This window comes from Meriones unguiculatus, chromosome 4, assembly GCF_030254825.1.
Source record: "Meriones unguiculatus strain TT.TT164.6M chromosome 4, Bangor_MerUng_6.1, whole genome shotgun sequence".
Taxonomy (NCBI): Eukaryota; Metazoa; Chordata; class Mammalia; order Rodentia; family Muridae; genus Meriones; species Meriones unguiculatus.
Window position 1 is genome coordinate 96,366,929 of NC_083352.1, and position 18,856 is coordinate 96,385,784.

Sequence of the window (18,856 nt, forward strand, 5' to 3'; positions counted from 1 at the left end):
AGAGCATCACCTGAGCAGACACTGGAGCAGAGCGTCTCTGCTCTTCTCTGGCTTTCTGTTAGCAGATGGGCCTCAACTTCCTGCACTGGGCAGCAGTCACTTCACCATTTACCTTAGACACTATTAGGCAGATAACTCACTGTCAAGTTTATATAATCTTGTGATTTACAAAAATGGACTCAAAATGATCACCCACCCGGAGGTGGAGGTCAGTGGTAGAGCGCTTGACTAGCATGGACAAGGCCCCAGTTCTGATCCCCAGTACTGCAAGAAGACCAAGTGGAGTGATCCACCATTGGCTCCCTCAACTGCTTCTTTAGCATTTGGTGACGAGGGAGACTGTGGCCTAACAGGAAGGTAGCTGCTCGTGAAAGGCTGCCAGGCTCAGCAGGGAACCCAGTCAGCCACACTGGATAGGATCATCAGGCTGTTCAGCCTCATGTGTCAAGGAGCATTTGAAACAACAAAAACATATTCTGTTGTATTCTAAAACCAAACAACAGTCATCTTTTTCTATCCTGTATATAGCAACCAATTAATATCCTTGCCACTGAGGTGTCATTCTTTTTCCAGATCCTTCGTGGGCATCAGTAAATAGGGGAACTTTTATATGTGACGAGTGTTGCAGTGTTCATCGGAGTCTAGGGCGCCATATCTCCCAAGTAAGGCATCTTAAACACACACCATGGCCTCCAACACTGCTTCAGGTAGGAAGAATTTTCATAATTGGGCATTTGTGTTTTAGAATTGTCGTTTTAGCAACGGAAATATCTCCTAATATACATCTTAAATCTTATCAAAGTATACCTTTGAATCATAATTGAATAAAGTGCTGTGCCTCATTTCTATGTATAGTATAGAGTATTGTCTTTTGAAATCATTTTCCTTCTTTGCTCACCTAACATAATCTGTTCCCTCGAACTTAGTTATGTATAGACAGATATGTCGATAGAATGTGTCAATAAAAGTTTAAATTTCTTAGTTTTCACTGTTGGCTTTCTAGATAATCACCAGAAATTGTTGTGTTTTGTTTTGTTTGAGTCTCACTATGTAGCCCTGAACTCACAGACATTCACTTGCCTTTTAAGTACTAGAATTAAAAGGTGTATGCCATCCTGCCCAACTTCCCAAATTTTTGTTGTTGTTTTGGATTTTGAGACAGAGTTACTCTGTGTAGCCCTGGCTGTAGTGGAGCTTACTATCTAGACCAGGCTGGCCTCAAGCCCAGAGATCCGCCTGCCTCTGCCTCCCAAGTGCTGGGATTAAAGGCATGCACCATGACCACCCAGCTAGAAATTATTTTTATCTTTTACATTTATTTCTTCCATTTTTGTATGTGCCCACAGAGATCAGAAGAGAGCGTTAGATCCCCTGAAACTGGAGTTACAGAGGGTTGTGAACCACTATGTGGGTGCTGGGACTCAAACCTGGGTCCCCTGCAAGAACAAGTGCTTGGGGTGGAGCACTAAGCCATCTTTGTAGCCCCCAGAAGTTATTTTTAAAAGGTCTGTCTTTCAGATAAGCTGTGATAAATGACCCGAAAGCCACTGCTGAGAGGCGTTCCGTTAACATGCTGTTCCTGAGTACCTGCTTATATCTTTAGAACATTTTTCCTGTTTTAATAGAAGCATAGACTGGGATTCCTCAGAAATTGCTTTAACATCTGAATTTTTTTTTTTCTCTAAAAAGTTGTCACTGTTCGGCCAAGACTAAGTGAGCATGTGTGGCTTGCACGCCTAACATTTGTCAGGGGTCTTTGTCTTATCTGGGGTCCGATGTCATGTCCTTGGTACTTCTATTTGGGGTGCACATTCTTTAGTTCTCGTGTGTTTTGGGATATTTGTCTTAACATGCATCTCAGTAAATCTGCAACAGCTGCACACCATGCTCCTTAAACTCGCATGAGCCAAGGTACCCAAGCAAGTGGTTTGGGTTGTGATAAGAGATGCCCCGTGAGCTGCACGCGCAGATGGGCATTTCTGGGAGCCCTGTGGAGAGATGAAGCTGGCAGGTTTGTTAAGAGTTCTACTTAGACATTTCCAAAAGCCCATTCTGACGGGAAAGGGTGAGTGCTACACCCAGGTCTGTCTTTGTTTACAGTTTTAGAATTTACAGGAGGTCCAGAGATGAGTTCTGGAAAATGCCAGCGTCGACTTTAAGACATCAGACTCTGAAGTGTGGGACATGAGCCACAGTGGGAGGTGTGTGAGAGCTGGCACTGAAATATCTGTTTATTGCATTACTTTATTGAAACGTGAATAAGGAGGTAGTTTAAATGACTGAATTTAATGAAAGGCCACCCTAAAGAATCAGTTACTTTACCTTCGGTTTGTAAGTATTGTGCAATCAAGCCAGCTCTGGCTGTCCTGCAGGCAAAGCTGTATGGAGCTCCTCAGCCTCCCCGTACAGTCAGAAGCAATGATCGAGTGGTACCCAGACATGGTAGTGTTTTTAACAAAGCATTATTTTTCCATTTTTGTCACTGATGCTTTTTGAATATATGTGGAAATAAAATATCATCTCACACTGTTTGGTTTCAGATGGTTGAGACCTTGTACAACAATGGTGCTAATTCTATATGGGAGCATTCTTTGCTGGACCCTGCATCTATTATGAGTGGCAGACGGAAAGCTAATCCACAGGATAAAGTACAGTGAGTGGAATGTTTGTAATTGCTTCTCTTTCTTTGCAACAAATGGCCCTGCTGAAAGAAATGCGTCTATTTTGATCGGCCTCCAAGGGGGCTGTGCTTTGTGCCTGGGGCATCTGCTGTTAGAAAGGAGAGTGAGGCAGGTGGGCCAGCACTTTTGTTGGTTACTCAACTGAAGTTAATGATTTCTCCAGCTGGAGATCAGGGCATAGTGACTAGGTGTGATCAGATGGAAGCTGAGATACTCTAAAGTAGTGGCAGTCAGACCAGAAGTCTTGCTTCGGCAGCATCCCGCAGCCTCACCTAGAACACGGGAAGGAGTGCTGTAAACTCCCGAGGTGCCCAGCAAGAAAGCGAAGGGAGGAAAGGAGCGGAAATGTAGGTGCTTGATAGTGTGCTTTCAGACCTGGCCTTCAGCGCTGCCGAAACGAGCTCAGCTTTGTTCATCTTCCTCTCAAGTGGGTGTGGGTCACTTCCTCTTCTCACAGTACAGAGAATGAGAAATGTGTCAGAACTTCAAGTGAACTGTCTTCTTTGTTTTCAAACCAGCCCCAATAAAGCAGAATTCATCAGAGCCAAGTATCAGATGCTAGCATTTGTGCACCGATTGCCCTGCCGTGATGACGACAGTGTGACTGCCAAAGACCTCAGCAAGGTGGGTACATGCTTACAGTCCCTTGGGGAGCCTGCCAAGACAGTGGGTTGCTTCACCTAAAAATAGTACCAGGAAGAAGAAACACTTCTTTTTCGTACCTGTAAATAACTGACAGCTTTTTATTAGTTTTCTCTTTTCAGTGGCATTTTTGTCTTAAACATAGTAGACAAAAATCTGTGTTAAAGAAACTATTTTTTCCTCTTTTTTTTTTTTCATTTGATTACTTAGTACTTGCTTAGTATAGTTCTCACATATATATTTTGCTAAGTTCTCTACTTGCAAATAACAATTTCAGAAGAGTTTCTAGAGGGACCTAGGAAGTTTTCAGGATGCTTATTTCTAAAAGAGACTAGCCCATCAGAAGGCAAAGCAGAGTGCTTCAGTGCCCAGGTGCAGGCGAGAAGGATCTCCAGAGTGGGACTAGAGCTGTAGCACACCGTGTAGCACACTGTGAGTGGTGCTTTCCTCTGTGGGCCTTGGTGTGTTAAGAGATGCTGCAGAAACGTACAGCTTGGTCTTTGGAACAGTGCTCTGAACAAGATGCGCACTCAGTAGACCATGTGCACCATTCAGAGTACTGATTGTGCAGAGACATGTGCACACACACACATAATGTTTCAACAGGTGTGTGTATACGTATGTATGTATAATATATATATATATATGTAGTTTTTCGACTAGGTAAATAGCTTTTCTCCTTTTTACCAAATAAAAAATATAGCCAGGTGTGGTTGCATATACTTTTAGTCCCTGGCATTCAGAAGGCCAGAGACAGGCAGACAGCTATGAATTCAAGGCCAGCCTGTTCTATATAGTGAGTTCCAGGCCCCCAGGAATACACAGTGAGTCCTTGTGTAAAAGTGTGTGTGTTAAGAAGAAGAAAAAGACAACAATGATTGGGGCTGGAGAGAGTTTCAGTAATAAAGAGCACAGACTGCTCCTGCAGATGACCCACATCCCTTGACTCACACTACCTGTAACTCCAGCTCCAGGGGATCTGACACCCTCTGGCCTCTGTGGGCACCTGCATGCAGTGTGCACAGATGTACACACACACATGTAATTAAAAAGACTGGTCACAAAAGCTGGTGGGCATGGTGGCTACGCCTGTAATCCCAGCACTCCAGGAAGCAGAGGCAGGCAGATTGCTGTGAGTTTAAGGCCAACCTGGTCTACAAAGTGAGTCCAGAATAGTCAAGGGTACACAGAGAAACCCTATCTCAGGGGAGGAGGGGGGGTAGAGAAGCCTGCTCACAGTGGGTCTCATTAGGACCGCACCAGATTAACTGTGAAGGAGAGCAGCTTGCTTTGAGTGTTTAGAAGCTTTTCTGAGATAGTGTGGAATTTGTGGCACAGGCACCTTTCCCACCAAGAGCAGCCTGGAAAAAGTATTGTGTGAACAGTGCAGATTGATAGAGGATGAGGTAAGCAGGTGTGCAGCATGTGCAGTGGGCAGCTTGAACCCTTGGGATCAGCGCTGCAGCAGCAGCTGAAGATTACTAGTGTACGGCATCTGAGTTTTGAGTCATTTCCTGTGTCATTGAATCCACACAGCAACCCTATTGGCAAGTGGCACCATGGCACCCAGGTTCTACTGCTCAGAGTTCTTCTCTGATCATACAGCTGGAAGGCCATAGGCCTTGACATCCATTCCCCCAAACGGCAGAGCCTCTTCTTCAGCTGCTTCTCATTCAGGTTATGGTTGAACCTCTTACTCGAAAGCCCTGCCTTTGGGCAGAATTCACAGTTCTAGCTCCTTGTGAGCCAACTAAATATCTGTTACTACTGTAGAGTGCAGCAAATAGGTTGCCAGCTGCTCGAGAATGTCACTCCTAATGCTTTTTACAACGACTCTTTTTTTGTTTGTTTTTCAGCAACTCCATTCAAGTGTGAGAACAGGGAACCTTGAGACCTGTCTGAGATTGCTGTCTCTAGGAGCCCAAGCCAACTTCTTCCATCCCGTATGCAACTGTCAATTGCTTCAGACAGTAGATTGAAACTGAGTCCTACTAGAGTAGGCTGAATTTACTTAGCTTACTTTTTTTTTTATCTACTTTTTATCAATAATTCGTAGGAAAAAGGAAGCACTCCACTCCATGTTGCCTCCAAAGCAGGACAGATTTTACAGGCTGAATTGTTGGCAGTGTATGGAGCTGACCCAGGCACACAAGATTCTAGTGGGAAGACCCCTGTTGATTATGCAAGGTGAGCTGCTGAGGTTCTTACTGCGCCTGTGCGCTCACTAGGGCCCCTTGCTAAGCCACTAAACTGTGTACAGCTTGTCCTTAGCCCCTTTAAAGATTTATAATCTACTATTTTGTAGATAAAGGCGTCTCAGATGTATAGCCTCTGAGACAAGCAATACCAGTAGAATCATAAACTGGTGTGCTTAACATCCAGCTTTTTAACAAGCTGTAGTGTACAAATCAGGTATCAAGAACTGGGGGGGGAGGGGAGGTCAAGGCTGGAGAGATGGCTCCTTAATTAAGATAACTGGCTGCTCTTGCTGAGAACTAGGGCTCAGTTTCCAGCACCACAGGGTGCCTCATCTGTAACTCCAGTTCCTGGGATCCAACGCCCTCTTCTGGCCTCTAAGGGCACCAGGCACACACACAAGTTCTGTTCCTGGCATGAAGAGGAAATACAAAACCCATTCTTCAAGGTTTTAATGGGTCTTTAAATTTTTCCTGCTGTAGTTTTGTTTTGTTTTAAGACAGGTAGATCTTAGACTTCTGAATTTAGACAAACTTACTGTGTGTGCTTGAATAACTGGGGCTGCAGGCACACCGCAATGCCTTTCTCCATCTGAAATGCTGGAGCATGAAGGAATTTCACAGGCTTAAATAAATCCATTAAAGCTTGCAGGTCTAAGTGATGGAAGATGGATAGCTTTCCTTTGTCCTGTTATTTTAGTAACTACGAAGCAACATGTTCTGCTTCATAAAGAATGAACCGGGAAATGACAAAAGACTATTCTCGAATGATTAATAAATGCTTGAAAGAATTGAGGCAAGATTATGTGTGAATTGTTGACAAAATGGACAGCCTTGTTCTGTTTTGTTTTTTTTTTTTTTTTTCCTTTTTTAGACAAGGTCTGACTCTATAATCCAGACAGTCTTTCTGCCTTTGCTTCCCTCCCTCTTCCATGCTGATTTCAGCTGTGAACTACCACGTACCACTGACACATGTGGTTCAGTTGGTAAAAGCCCTCCTGCATAGCCTGGATGACCTGAATGTGGTCCCCAGAACCCACATGAAAAGCCAGATGCAGTGTACAGTGTGCATACATCTGTAAATCCAGCACCCACAGCAAGATGAGAGGCAGAGAGCTAGCTATCCTGTGTGTACAACACTGCAGAAACCAGAGACCCTGCCTCAACTCTCAAAAGTTGTCCTCTAAGCCACACCCATGCCATGATAAACTCTAATTCACTGTCACACACATAATACATTTAAAAAGCATATATAGGGCTAGAGAGATGGCTCAGCAGTTAAGAGCACTGTCTGCTCTTCTAGAGGTCATGAGTTCAATTCCCAGCAATCACATAGTGGCTCACAACCATCTATATAGGGATCTGATGCCCTCTTCTGCTATGCAGGTGTACATGCAGATAGAGCCTTCAGATACATAAATAAATAAAAAAAAAAAGCATATATAAAGGGGCTGGGAGATCACCCACTGATTAATGCACGTGCTGTGCAAGCATGAAGACCAGAGTTCAGATGCTCAGAACCCACATAATGCTATGTATGTGTGGAACCCTACTGTATTCTAGTTGTCGAAGGCAGACATGGAGGATCCCTGTAGCTAGCTGACTAGCAAGTCTACCTATACCATCAAGTTATGGTTCAGTAAGATTCTGCTTCATGGTAGAGAACATTCAAGGAAAATTGCTGATATGAGCTTTGAGCTTCCATAGACATGGATATCCACAGACATGCAAATGTGTTTCATATGCAGAAAATTGTCTGTTAATACTATTGGACCATATATAATTATTGTGGTGGTTATTATTACCCCACAGCATAATCAATAGATGACACAGGCACCTGATAGATTTTTTTGATAGATTTTTAATAAGCTTTATTTCACCTGGCATTGGGCAGATATTAACACCTTAAACTACCTCATTACCTCACAGTCCCATGCTAATTGCTCTAATCATTCCCTGACTATTTCCTTTCCAAAATAATACATATACTTGAACATGCTTTCCATTTGGTGGTCTCTACTTCCTCCTCCTGCTCTTCCTCTTCTCCTCCCTCTTTCCCTTCTTCTCCCTCTCCGTTTTCCTTCCCCCTACCCCCATCTCTCCCCTTTCCATGATCTTTCTGTCCTTCAAGCCTGAAAACCTTAGCTCTGCCCACCTCACTTCTGCCCTGCCCAGGTGTAGGGGTGTAGGCATTTGGTCAGATAGGGATTACTTGGAGGCAAGATCACACAGCAACATTTTGGGGTGTGTGATAGTCTGCTCATAAAACAGAATCTGGGTTGGGGCAGCAAGCAATTAACATCTGAATACGTGGTGGCTCTAGATCAGCCCCCATATATATATAAATACATATATATATATATATATAAGGTTTTCTCAGGTGGTCTTTGAGAAGTGGGTCGGATATGGACCTATGAAGGAGGAACTAAAGTATCCTTCAGAGAGGAAAGGCAGAGTCAGGGTGGAAGGTGGGGATGGGCAGAGGGCGCTCATCACCGTGGAGATGGGACTGGAGACAGCGAGGGTGGGGAGAGGTGAGGGGAGTGCATTATTTGGTCAGCTCTGAGATTGGACCATGCTGCTTTATCTCATCCAGCATGGAGAGAAAGCTTTGCCAGGTGCACCGCCATAGGCCAGCAACTGCAGGGCAGCTCACAGTCTCAAAGAAGCTACCCCTAAGAAAACAGGGAGTCTGTTAGATTCAGATGTGGGTAATAGGTCAGGAAGTACTGTGTGGAAGGAAAAACTGGTTAAGGCTAGATTTGATCTTTGAAGATAACCAGAATCTACAGTGAACGCTTTATCATCATTGGAATCTTCAGTGTGCTTTGCGTATAATAGTCTCTCAGTGTCACAGCTGGCTTATGTGCTGAAAGGATCCAAGCAGCTTAAATATTATATGAATAAAGATAGGCAAACTGATTCCTGGTGACAAAGAGGCAAAAGTAGCTGCAGGGATGAGGCCTGCATGATGTAGTTCCTCATTTCTAGATTCTCCTCCAAGGCCAGCTGACTCCATGCCTCAGGAGCATGTGGAAGAAGGGCTTTCTTTGGAATGTTGATGCCTGGGGCCGGACTGTCCTCACTAATCCAGAATTCCCAAAGCTGTGTTTTCCCAGGAACACTCTAGCTAGTATTTGAGAACCTTTTCTGTTTATTAATTTTATTTTCTCACCTTGTTAAATGAAGTAAATCGTTATCCCTCTCATAAGTCTTTAAGTACATAAAATGCCATCTTTTACACCTTCATAAAGAGAAGATGATATTTTGGGTGGGAGCATTGGCTTAGGGAGGAGGGACTGAGAGATCATGGCAGTCAGCAGTGCACAGGATTGCAGACAGCCATGCTTGATAAGCTGCTCAGGTGTCTGAGGACAGCTTTGTGCTTTCTGACTCAGAGCCAGTGAACTGTGTGCAGCGTCAATGGTGCTTTGTTCTCTTGGTAGGCAAGGAGGGCACCACGAGCTGGCAGAACGCCTCGTAGAAATACAGTATGAGCTGACTGACAGACTGGCCTTCTACCTCTGCGGCCGGAAACCAGGTGAGTGAGAGGAGGGCAGCCTTGCTACCTCTAATCTGGAAAAACAAGTCAGGACAACATTTTTATGACTTCCTCTGCTTGAACATATCTTCAGGAAGATTGTCAGTAAGGATGTGTATCTGGAAGGATAACGTAAGTACAGAATTTTTATTTTTCTTCTTGGTTTGCATTTTAGATAAGGCCTCACAGTGTATCCAGCTTGACCTGAGCAAAGATAGAACTTTCAGTTACCAGCAGAACCTCTTGCTTTGCCATTTATTCATTTTATTTTTAATTCATTCAATGAAATTTATCTTTATTCCTCTCATAAGTCTTAAGATCTTTACATATCCCACAGTAATAAAGGAAAGAGGGCTACTCAAGTGCAGCACGACTTAAAGACAGGGACCAAAAGTAGACCGTGACAGTCCATCTCACACAATATTCCAAAGCAGTGGGTTTTAGAAGCTTTCTCAGAACAGTTTGTCAGAGTGAACTCCACCTTTAAATGGCCTTGTCTGGGATCTGGAGTAGGGGTTGGTAAACTGGTCTGAGCCCAGCCTGTGACCAGTTTTATTAAATAACATTGCACATGCCAACTGATGCTCTGTGTATGACAGCTGTCAAAAAGCCAGCGAGCTAAGTAACTTACATGGCTGCAACAGATGAACACAAAGCCTAAAGCACTGTCTCTTCAGCCCTATATGTTAGACATTGCCAATGCCTTTAAAGAAACATGTTTGTCGGGGAGCACATACTACGGTGTGTGTGTGTGTGTGTGTGTGTGTGTGTGTGTATGTGTAAGTCAGGCCAATGTGCTGAAGTTTTTCTGTCCTACCACATGGTTTCTGGGGACCACACTTAGGTTCTTAGGTTGTCAGAAGTGGCAGCAAGTGCTTTTACTGCTGAGCTATCTCGTGGGCTCAGGGTTTGCCAACTGTTGACACACAGTGTCCACTGTACACAGACAGCAGCCCCAACCTGGTTGTGTGATAGAATTACAAGCCATTTTGAGGCAAGGTGGCACAGGCATGCTCTGCCCCGTCTCTTCTGCTGAATGGAACTAAAATCTATGGACAAAATGCTCAACTCTGAAAAGTAAGTCCTAGCTAAGAATAACAAGACCTGCAGTCCCATCAAACTGGTGACGTCTTCTGTGATCTGGAGCTGCAAAGCAGGCACAAAGAAGCCTTCTCTTTCTGATTTGAAAGGAAATAAGACTTAAAGCAGACAGACGGAAGCGGGTTCCCTGAGTCACTCTATTTTCCTGTTCTCTCTAATCTCAGAATATGGGCAGGCGGCAGCAATAAAGGCAGTATACAACACAGGTGCCTCAGTGTCTGGCCACCAGCATCAAGGAATATGGATTGCTTTTCTTTTGCTGCTTTCTCTTGTTGCCTGCTCAGCAGGCAGAGCCCAACCTGCTCTGTTGCCTGCCAAAACCAGAAATAACCCTTTGCATAGATCTTGAAAAAGGCCCAGAGTCTCACAATACATTGTTTAGAATATCCCAAATTCCATCCATAGTGACTCAGTGTATTAAGAGCCAGGAAAACCTCAAGGGCTGCATGGAGAAAGCAGTGAGCAGATGCTGGCCTGGGGCCAGCTGGTAGCCAGCAGGTAAAGAGGATGAGCCACCCGATGACCTGAGTGACCCTGTGACCCACATGATAGAGCAAGATCTCATAAGTGGTTCTGTTGGAATTGTCAGAAGCATTTTAACCAGCTAGAAAGATCATGGTCTGAAAAGCAATGAGCATTCTTAAAACAAGAGACACATAGAACAAAGAGCCTAGTAGGCATATTAGAATTGAAAATTACAGCTGGGCGATGGTGGTGCAAACCTTTAATTCCCGCACTAGGAGAGCGCTGTAAGTTTGAGGCCAACCTGGTCTACAGAGTGATTCCAGCATAGCCAGGGCTATACAGAGAAATCCTGTCTCAAAAAGCTTCCCCTTTCCCACACATCCCCCAAAAGAAAAGAAAATTACAGTAGCTAAAAAATTTTAAATCCAAAGTAATAGGACTAGAAATACTTAAAAAGTAAGTTGAAAGTAGACAGCTAGGTAGTGACATAGCTCAATGATAAGAGTTACCCAGCATGTGGAAGGCTCTGGGCTCAGTCCCCAGCACAAAACAAAGAGCCAAAAGCAGCCTGCCTCCAGGACCTGTGGGGAAGTAACAGTAGGGTGGGGGTAGGGCATTACATTGATAAAAGTGCTTGCCTTGCACGCATAGGACTTGTGCTTGGTCCTAGCTCTCATGTAAGAATCCATGTGTGTGGCATGTGCCTATGTATCCCACCATGGGGGAAGCAGAGGAGCTAGGATCACTGGGGCTGGCTGGCCAGTTAGTGTAACCCGTCAGTAAGTCTCAGGTTTCAGTAAGAGAGCCTAGCTCAAAAAATAAGGATGGTGTCTACAGATACATAAACACATATAGCAACTTCTAATAGCAGCCATGAATTTGAAAGAGCAAGAAGGGATGTATGAGAGGGCTTCAGGGGAGAAGAAAGACAAAGGGGAAATGATGTAATTATAATTTCAAAAATAAACTTTGTTGTTTTTTTTTTTTTAAGGGGGGGGTGTGGAAATACAGTTCACCTTTAATCCCAGCACTTGGAAACAGAGGTAGGAAGATCTCTGAGTTCAAGGCCAGCCTGGAGAGGCTGGAGAGATGGCTCAGAACTGGATGCTCTTGCTGAGGATCTGAGTTGAGTTCTCAGCACCCACGAGGTGGCTCACAGCCATCTGTAACTCAAGTTCTAGGGGATTTGAAGTCTTCCTCTGCCCTCTGCAGGCAGCAGATACAAATTAGTGCGTGTAAATGCATACAAACAAAACATACGGGCATAAAAGTGAAATAAATATTAAAAAATAAGAATAGGGAGAATATTAAAAATAAGAATAATTAAAAAATAATAATAGGGAGGAAAAGTGATTCAGGAAGACACACTATGTCAGCTTTTGGTCTCTGCATGCACACACAAGAAATATTCCCAACAGTCTAAGTTTGTCAGAAGACATAAATATTTGTGAAGATGAGTCTCCAGAGAGGATGAATGCAAAAGACAGATACACTTGAGACACACCAAACTACTAAAGGTTAACACTGAAAAAAAAACATTTTTAAAAGCATCAAGGGTGGCATGTCACACACCAAGCTTGAATACCCTTTTATCTGAAATGCCCAGGACCAGAAATGTTGCAGGTTTCAGATTTTCACAAAAAAAAAATATATATATATATATATATATGAATATTTCTGATGCGGAAATCTGAAGAATTGACCTTTCTGAGCATCCCACTATTTCCCTGCTGCTCCTCAGAAGTCACTGAGAGGAGAGGAAATAAAACTTTACCATTCACATGGCAAAAGAAAAGATTGCCGCCCTAGGGCCCCTTATCTCGTAAAGCATGAGGGCAAATTAAACTCAGATGAGTGAAAACAAGAGACTTCTTTGCTCTAACAGTAGGGCTAGAGAAGGATCTTCAGGTCAGCGTGGGCCTAAGGACATTGAAGAATGTTGGGCTAAAGAGCAGCCTCAGTGAAGAAGTGCTTGGAAGCAGAGCAGCTTGAGCTGCAGTTGTTCATGGCAGTTAATAGCTCATTCTCAGGGATGAGAAAGGGTGAATGAAACACCGTAGCATTCCTGCATTCTGCTTGAAGTGAGATGGTAACGTTTCTAAGTAGATTGAAAAATATGGGTGTCGGCTTTGATTTTTTTTTTTTTTTAATCTACCTTATTTGGAATTCCTTAAGCCTCTATCTCCCTTCCAATCCCCCAACCCTAAGGAGAGAAAGAAGGTTAGTAGGGACAAGGATGTAGACCTCATTACACATAGTTCCTTAGGGCAGTTCCACTCTTTGTCATCAGGACAACCAGCAGACCAGCAAACTCACAAATCAGCAGCAGCAGCAGTAGCAAACAGAGCAGCAGATCACATCAGCAAACCAGCAGCAGCGGCAAATGCACAGCAGAAGGAATCAGCAAGACAGCAATCGAGCATTAGCAAAAGCAGCAACAAGGACCAGTAGCGGTGGCGGCGGCAGCATCAGGGGCAGCAGCAACCTCCTTGAAATGTTCGCCAAAGCATTTCTTTCTAGATGCTCTCCAAGTGAGATGACCCCTCTCTCCTTCTGAGCTCCTATTTATACCTTCTCAGAGTCCGAATCAGGATGTTTTTCAGCTGGCAAAAACCACAACCCCTGCACAAGGCAATTTCCAGCTAACAAGGGTCATACACCTTCTCAGGAGGCTGTTTATTAGCTGACAAAGATCAGCACCTTTCATGAGGCTGTTATCGGGTAGATTCCTGCATCCCACACTTGGGATTACAACAAAAACATTTACATAGCATAACCAAAACTGCTACATATGGGTAGTGTAACCCTTAGCTCAACCACTTAGAAGAAAAAGACAAAGATATATGATCAAAAAGCCTAGAGATAAATTAAGGGGAAAAAATGTTACGCACTCAAATAATTGAAAGATTTTTAAAGAGAAAGAAAAAGGAAAAACATGAAGCTCAAAAAGGAAATAAGTAATAAAATGACATAAGTCCAAACACAACCATACTTGCCAGGAAAGGGTTACAGAACAAAAGCTGAATGTATATTGTACAAGAAACCAGCTTGTAGATGACTAGATGAGCATCAAAAGGTGTAAAATAATTTATTCATGCAATCATTGAGGCTAGCATAGCTGTGCTGACATCAGGCTGTATCTGTGGGCCCACCACCCTGAATGAAACCCATGTTATCAGCATGGGTCATAGACCTCAGAGCAAAGAGAAGAAGCAAAGATAGAGAGGAGCATGAGACAATGACAAGGTGTCTGGCTTACAGCAAGAAGATGTAAGCCTAAATGTGTACCTAGCCAGTGGCAGCACTCCAGATCACATAAAGCCAAGTGTTCATACCAAAGGAGAGCCGTCAGGGTGGCTCAGGAGGTGGAGGCATCTGGCAGACTGAGTTCCAGCCCTAGGACCTACCTAGTGGAAGGAGAGAACTGACTCCTGGAGAAAATCCCCTGACTGGCACATGCATGCTTTGGATATGTGTGCCCACATATACACATGAATAGAGTAAATGAACCCAGTGGAACTAAAGGAAAGGTCAGAGCCAAAGTTCTTACTGCACACTCCACACACAGCTTTTTTTAGTTCATCTCTAGCAAGGTAAGCCATATTCTGGGTGATAAACCTTAGCAACCCTAAAGAATTTAAACTTCTATAAAGTTTATTCTCTGACCATAATAGAATTAAGCTAGAAACTTATAAAAATGAAAATATTCAAGCACTTGGAAGTTGAGCAACACATTTTTAAGTCATCGCAAAGAAAATCTCAAGGGAAATTAGTGTGTACATATTAACTATATGGGTTTGGATAGTTGTTTTGATACAATAGCATGTTGTAGCCTAGGACAACCTCAAACTCAACAGTCCTTCCTCGGCTTCTCAAGTCCTGGAATGACAGGTATGTACTACCAGACCTGGTTCAAAAGCATTTCTATCTAAATGAAAATGAGAATACAGTATCAAAATTTGTAGGATTAGCTGGGCCTGGCAGTACACACCATCAAAAATCTCAGCACTTGGGATACCTGTGAATTCAAAGCCATTCTAGTCTGTCTCAAAAGCAGAAAAGTTGAAGGAAGAAAGAGACTGTTTGTGGAGTATACCAAGCACAAAGTTTACAGAAAGTTTCATAGCATTAAATACTTGGTTATCAAAAGAAAGTAGCTCTCAAATCAGTCTTCCCTACAAAGGATCTAGAGGTGAGAATGAACAAGCCAGCACAGGGACAGTTAAACTGAAAAACTGGGAGAAATAATATTATTGTGGCTGATTCTTCATGGAGATCAAGAAAATGGAGAGATCAAGAGGGGTATTCATGCTGCTGAGAGAAGGACTACACAAGGAGGATCTTAATAGCACCAGACAGCTAACGGCTGCTGAGAAATAGGGCCTGCAGCTGTGACTCAGTGGCATGGTTCTGGCATGTGTGTACAAGGCTCTGGGCTTGACCACTAAGCACTGGAAACAACCGTAGGAACATGATACAACTATGCACATAGATATGACAGCTTAGATAAAATATACTAACCCTCTAAAAGGCACAAACTACCAAAACCCACCCAAGAAAAAGGAAAATATAAATATATGATTTTATATGTATGTTCTTACACACGGTTCACTTCCAACCTCTTTTTGCAGTGCTGGGAACCAAACCCAGAGCATCAGGCTTCATACGTGCTAGGCAAAACTCTACTACTCGTCTGAGTTCCCAGGACTACAAAACTGTATTTTTCAGGGTTTTGTATTTGTACCTCAACACGTCTCATTAAAGAAAATGTCAGGTTCAAAAAATAGGAAGAAAGGCTGGAGAAATGGCTCAGCAGTTAAGAGCACTGGCTGTTCTTCCAGAGGACCCCAGTGCTCACATTGGCAGAGTACGGTTGTCTGTAACTCCACCTCTAGGGGATCCGACACCCTCACACAGACATACATGCCAGCAAAACATCAGTGCACATGAAATAAATTTGAAAAACAATAGGAAGAGAGGGCTGGAGAGATGGCTGGTGGTTAAGAACATTGGCTGTTCTTTCAGAGGATCTGGGTTCTTTGCCAGCACCCACTTGGCAGCTCGCAGCCACATATAACTCAGAAGTCTACCTCCTCTTCTGACCTCCATGGGCACCAGGCACATAAATGATGCACAGATGTGTGTAAGTGAAAGACTAACACACACAAAATAAAAATCTCTTAAGGAAAGAAAATAAGAGAGAGAATACGTCTCAATCCATGTTAAGTGGGTTAGTGGGATACCAAACCTAGCAAAAAGAAAAAAAAAAAGAAAGGGAGGGTCTAGGGGGCGTCCCAATGAGCAGAAACAAAAATTCTCAGCAAATGACAAATCCAGCAGTATAGGTTAAAAAGTTTTCCACATAACCAATCGTACATAACTGGAAGTCAGGTAGTGTTACTGGACAGATGGCTCAGTGATAAGAGCACCTGCTGCTCCTTCAGAGAACCCAGGTTCAGTTCCCAGCACCCACAGTTTGGCTCACAACCATCTGTAATCCCAGTTTCAGGTGATCTGGCACTGTCTTCTGACCTTGGGCACCCAGTACACATATGGTACTCATACATACTCACAGGTAAAAACATTCATAGGTATAAAACTTTAAATCTTAAAAAAAAAAAAAAAAAGAAAGAAAGAAAAGAAAATCAGTTAATGTAGGTCAGGGCATTAAACTAAAAGGCAGAAATTATACAGTTATCAGTTGGTATAAAAAAAGGCATTTGACCAAATTCAACATCCATTCATAATTGAGAAAAAAAAAAAGCAAACTCAAAACAGATGGGGCTTGCTTAGCTGGATGCCGGCTGCCCCAGAAAACCAAGATCGTCCTCTTTAATGACAAGAACAGGTGCTGCTCTCCTGAGGCCAGTGTTCTCACCACTCGTGCTCAGCGCCATCCCAGAAACCCTGCTCCCCACCAAGAGACAAGAGAAAGAAAAGACAGGAAGATTGAAAAAGGGAAGAAATAAGACTTTTCACGTGGACGAGATAACTTCTGTATGGAAAGTCCTAAGGAATCTATGGAAAAATTCCTAAGAGTATAGAAAGATTCAGAACAAAATGGGCAGCCCGGATCATATTCCTTTATGTATTTAGTGCGAATGCATGTAGAATGTAGGAACAACTGCATTCCACATGCAGGAAAATGAACATCCTCCAAAACTTTATACAAGATAATCTAGGTCATAGATGTACTTAGAAAACCTACAGCTGTAAACTGTGGACAGACTTCTGTGATCTTGGATGAAGCTGTCACGTGCTGTCTCTCATTTGCTCTTTCACTTTGTTTATTTGAGCTGCTCTCACTCTATCCTATCCTTGCCTGTGACATCAAACTCATGCAGTCCTTTTCGCTCAGCCCCTCCAGTCTAGGGCTGGAGTTGTGCAGCATCAGGCCCAGCTTCAAAACCCAAAGCTCCTGCTCTAAAGAACTAACAAGAGTGAAAAGAGAAGCCAGAACTGAAAGTATTTGGAAATCACATTTTCAATGTAGCATGTGCATTGAGAATGTTTTAAAACTCAACCTGGGCAGTGCTGGGTACAATAGACCCACAACAGTGGGAGGCTGAGGAAAGGCCATTTCTTTTTCATTTTTTTGAAAACAGGTTCTTGACAGTGTGGTGGTACACGCCTTTAATCTCAGTGTTTAAGAGGCAGACGCAGGAGGCTTTCTGAGTTCCAGTGCAACCAGGGCTGCGAAGAGAAACCCTGTTTGAAACAGGGCAGAGGTGGTGTGGAGGGATGGCTCAGCAAGTCTGGAGCATTTGCTGATCCTTCAGAGGACATAGATTCTGTTCCTAGCACCCACATGTTGGCTCATAACTGCCTACAACTCCAGTTCCAAGAGATCCATTGCTTTTTTGGCCTTTGTAGGCACAGGGCTCACATGTGCTGTGCAGACATGCATGCAGGGAAAGCATGCATACACATAAAAAAAAAACTTTTAAGAAAAAAAAATGTAACCTAGGCTAGTCTCTAATTTGCTGTGACTAAGGATGACCTTGAACTTTGATCATCCTCCTAAGGGCTGGGATAGGCATGCAATACTGTGCTGTTATGGGTGTGCAAGTGTGTGGGGGCCGATAATTCTGAAGTCAGTTTTTTCTTTCCACTGTGTTGTGCTTGAGCCTTTCTTGTCTGTACACTGTACACCAGCATAGCTGGCCAGTGACAGGCAGTTCTCCTGTCTCCACCTCCCATCTCCCTGGCGGAGTACTGGGATACAGGTGTTTGCCACCACAGCAGCTGGAGGTTTTGCCTACTGAGTCATCTCCCCAGGCTGCGGGCCATTTCCTATGCCCTGGAATTCAAGACCATCTCAAAAAAATGAAAAAGAAAAAACAAAGCCTGAAGATGGTATATAGATGGCAAAAAACAAACAACAGCAACAGAAACCAAGCACATTTCATTCAGCATCATTAGCCATTACAGAGACACAATGAAAACCCATGTGAAGCTGGCCTGCAACTAGGAGTATAGTCTGGGGAAGACAAGAGTAACCGAGCATTGCACACAGTGCTGTGAAGTAACAGTGGGGGCTGGGGGGGCATCTGGTGTTTTAGTGTGTGTTTGGGGAGGCAGGCTCTTGCTGTGTAGCTCGGTCCCTCTGCCTCAGCTTCACTTGTGCTGTGGTTGCTGGCATGTGCTACCACACTCTGCTTGTTCAGAGTATACAACAACAGAGCTAGTAAAGAAATAGCAGCTTCTTACCAGCAAGACATACGTTTAAGTGTGCTCCCACTCTGAGGCATTACCTAGGAGGGTAAACTGAGTGTACACAAAAACCTGCATAAATGCTTATGCTGGTATCATTCATTGGAATGAAAATCTGTGTTCTAGAAGCTAGGTGAGGACAGAGTCACTCAGCAGATGGTAAGGTGGAGTCCCTCCAAAGCTACATGCAAAGCACACCTGCTCTAGCCCTGGCTGTTTTCTGCTAATTGTGGAATTGAACCTCTCCCAGGCTTATTTAGTACAGCTCTGCCATCTGCTGCCATGGGCTGACCCAGCTCCCTCAGCATTCTTCTCTCAGTTATTCTGGGATGAGCAATAGGTTATAGGTTTTCTGCTCATGTCTGGCCCTGGACAGATTTCAGGGAACTTAGAGCCAGTCTCAGAACTTCTGTTCCCCCAGGTGCTACTGGGGTAAAATGGCCAATTGGAAAACTTAAATAAATAAACAAAAAAAATGGTGGTACTCCCCTTTATATATATCTCAATACTGATATGAG

General features: G+C 43.6%; 1 protein-coding gene across 12 annotated transcripts in view; it reads left to right on the forward strand.

Moving 5' to 3' along the window:
• Positions 1–18,856, forward strand: part of Git2 (GIT ArfGAP 2) — a 48,637-nt gene that overhangs the window by 3,611 nt on the left and 26,170 nt on the right. For all 12 annotated transcript variants that reach the window (XM_021634722.2, XM_021634726.2, XM_060382573.1 and 9 more), the window contains exons 2-7: positions 574–707; positions 2,541–2,653; positions 3,200–3,305; positions 5,180–5,266; positions 5,380–5,510; positions 8,965–9,059. In XM_021634722.2, coding sequence (XP_021490397.1) covers positions 574–707; positions 2,541–2,653; positions 3,200–3,305; positions 5,180–5,266; positions 5,380–5,510; positions 8,965–9,059 — 666 coding nt within the window. The remainder of the gene's footprint in view (positions 1–573; positions 708–2,540; positions 2,654–3,199; positions 3,306–5,179; positions 5,267–5,379; positions 5,511–8,964; positions 9,060–18,856) is intronic.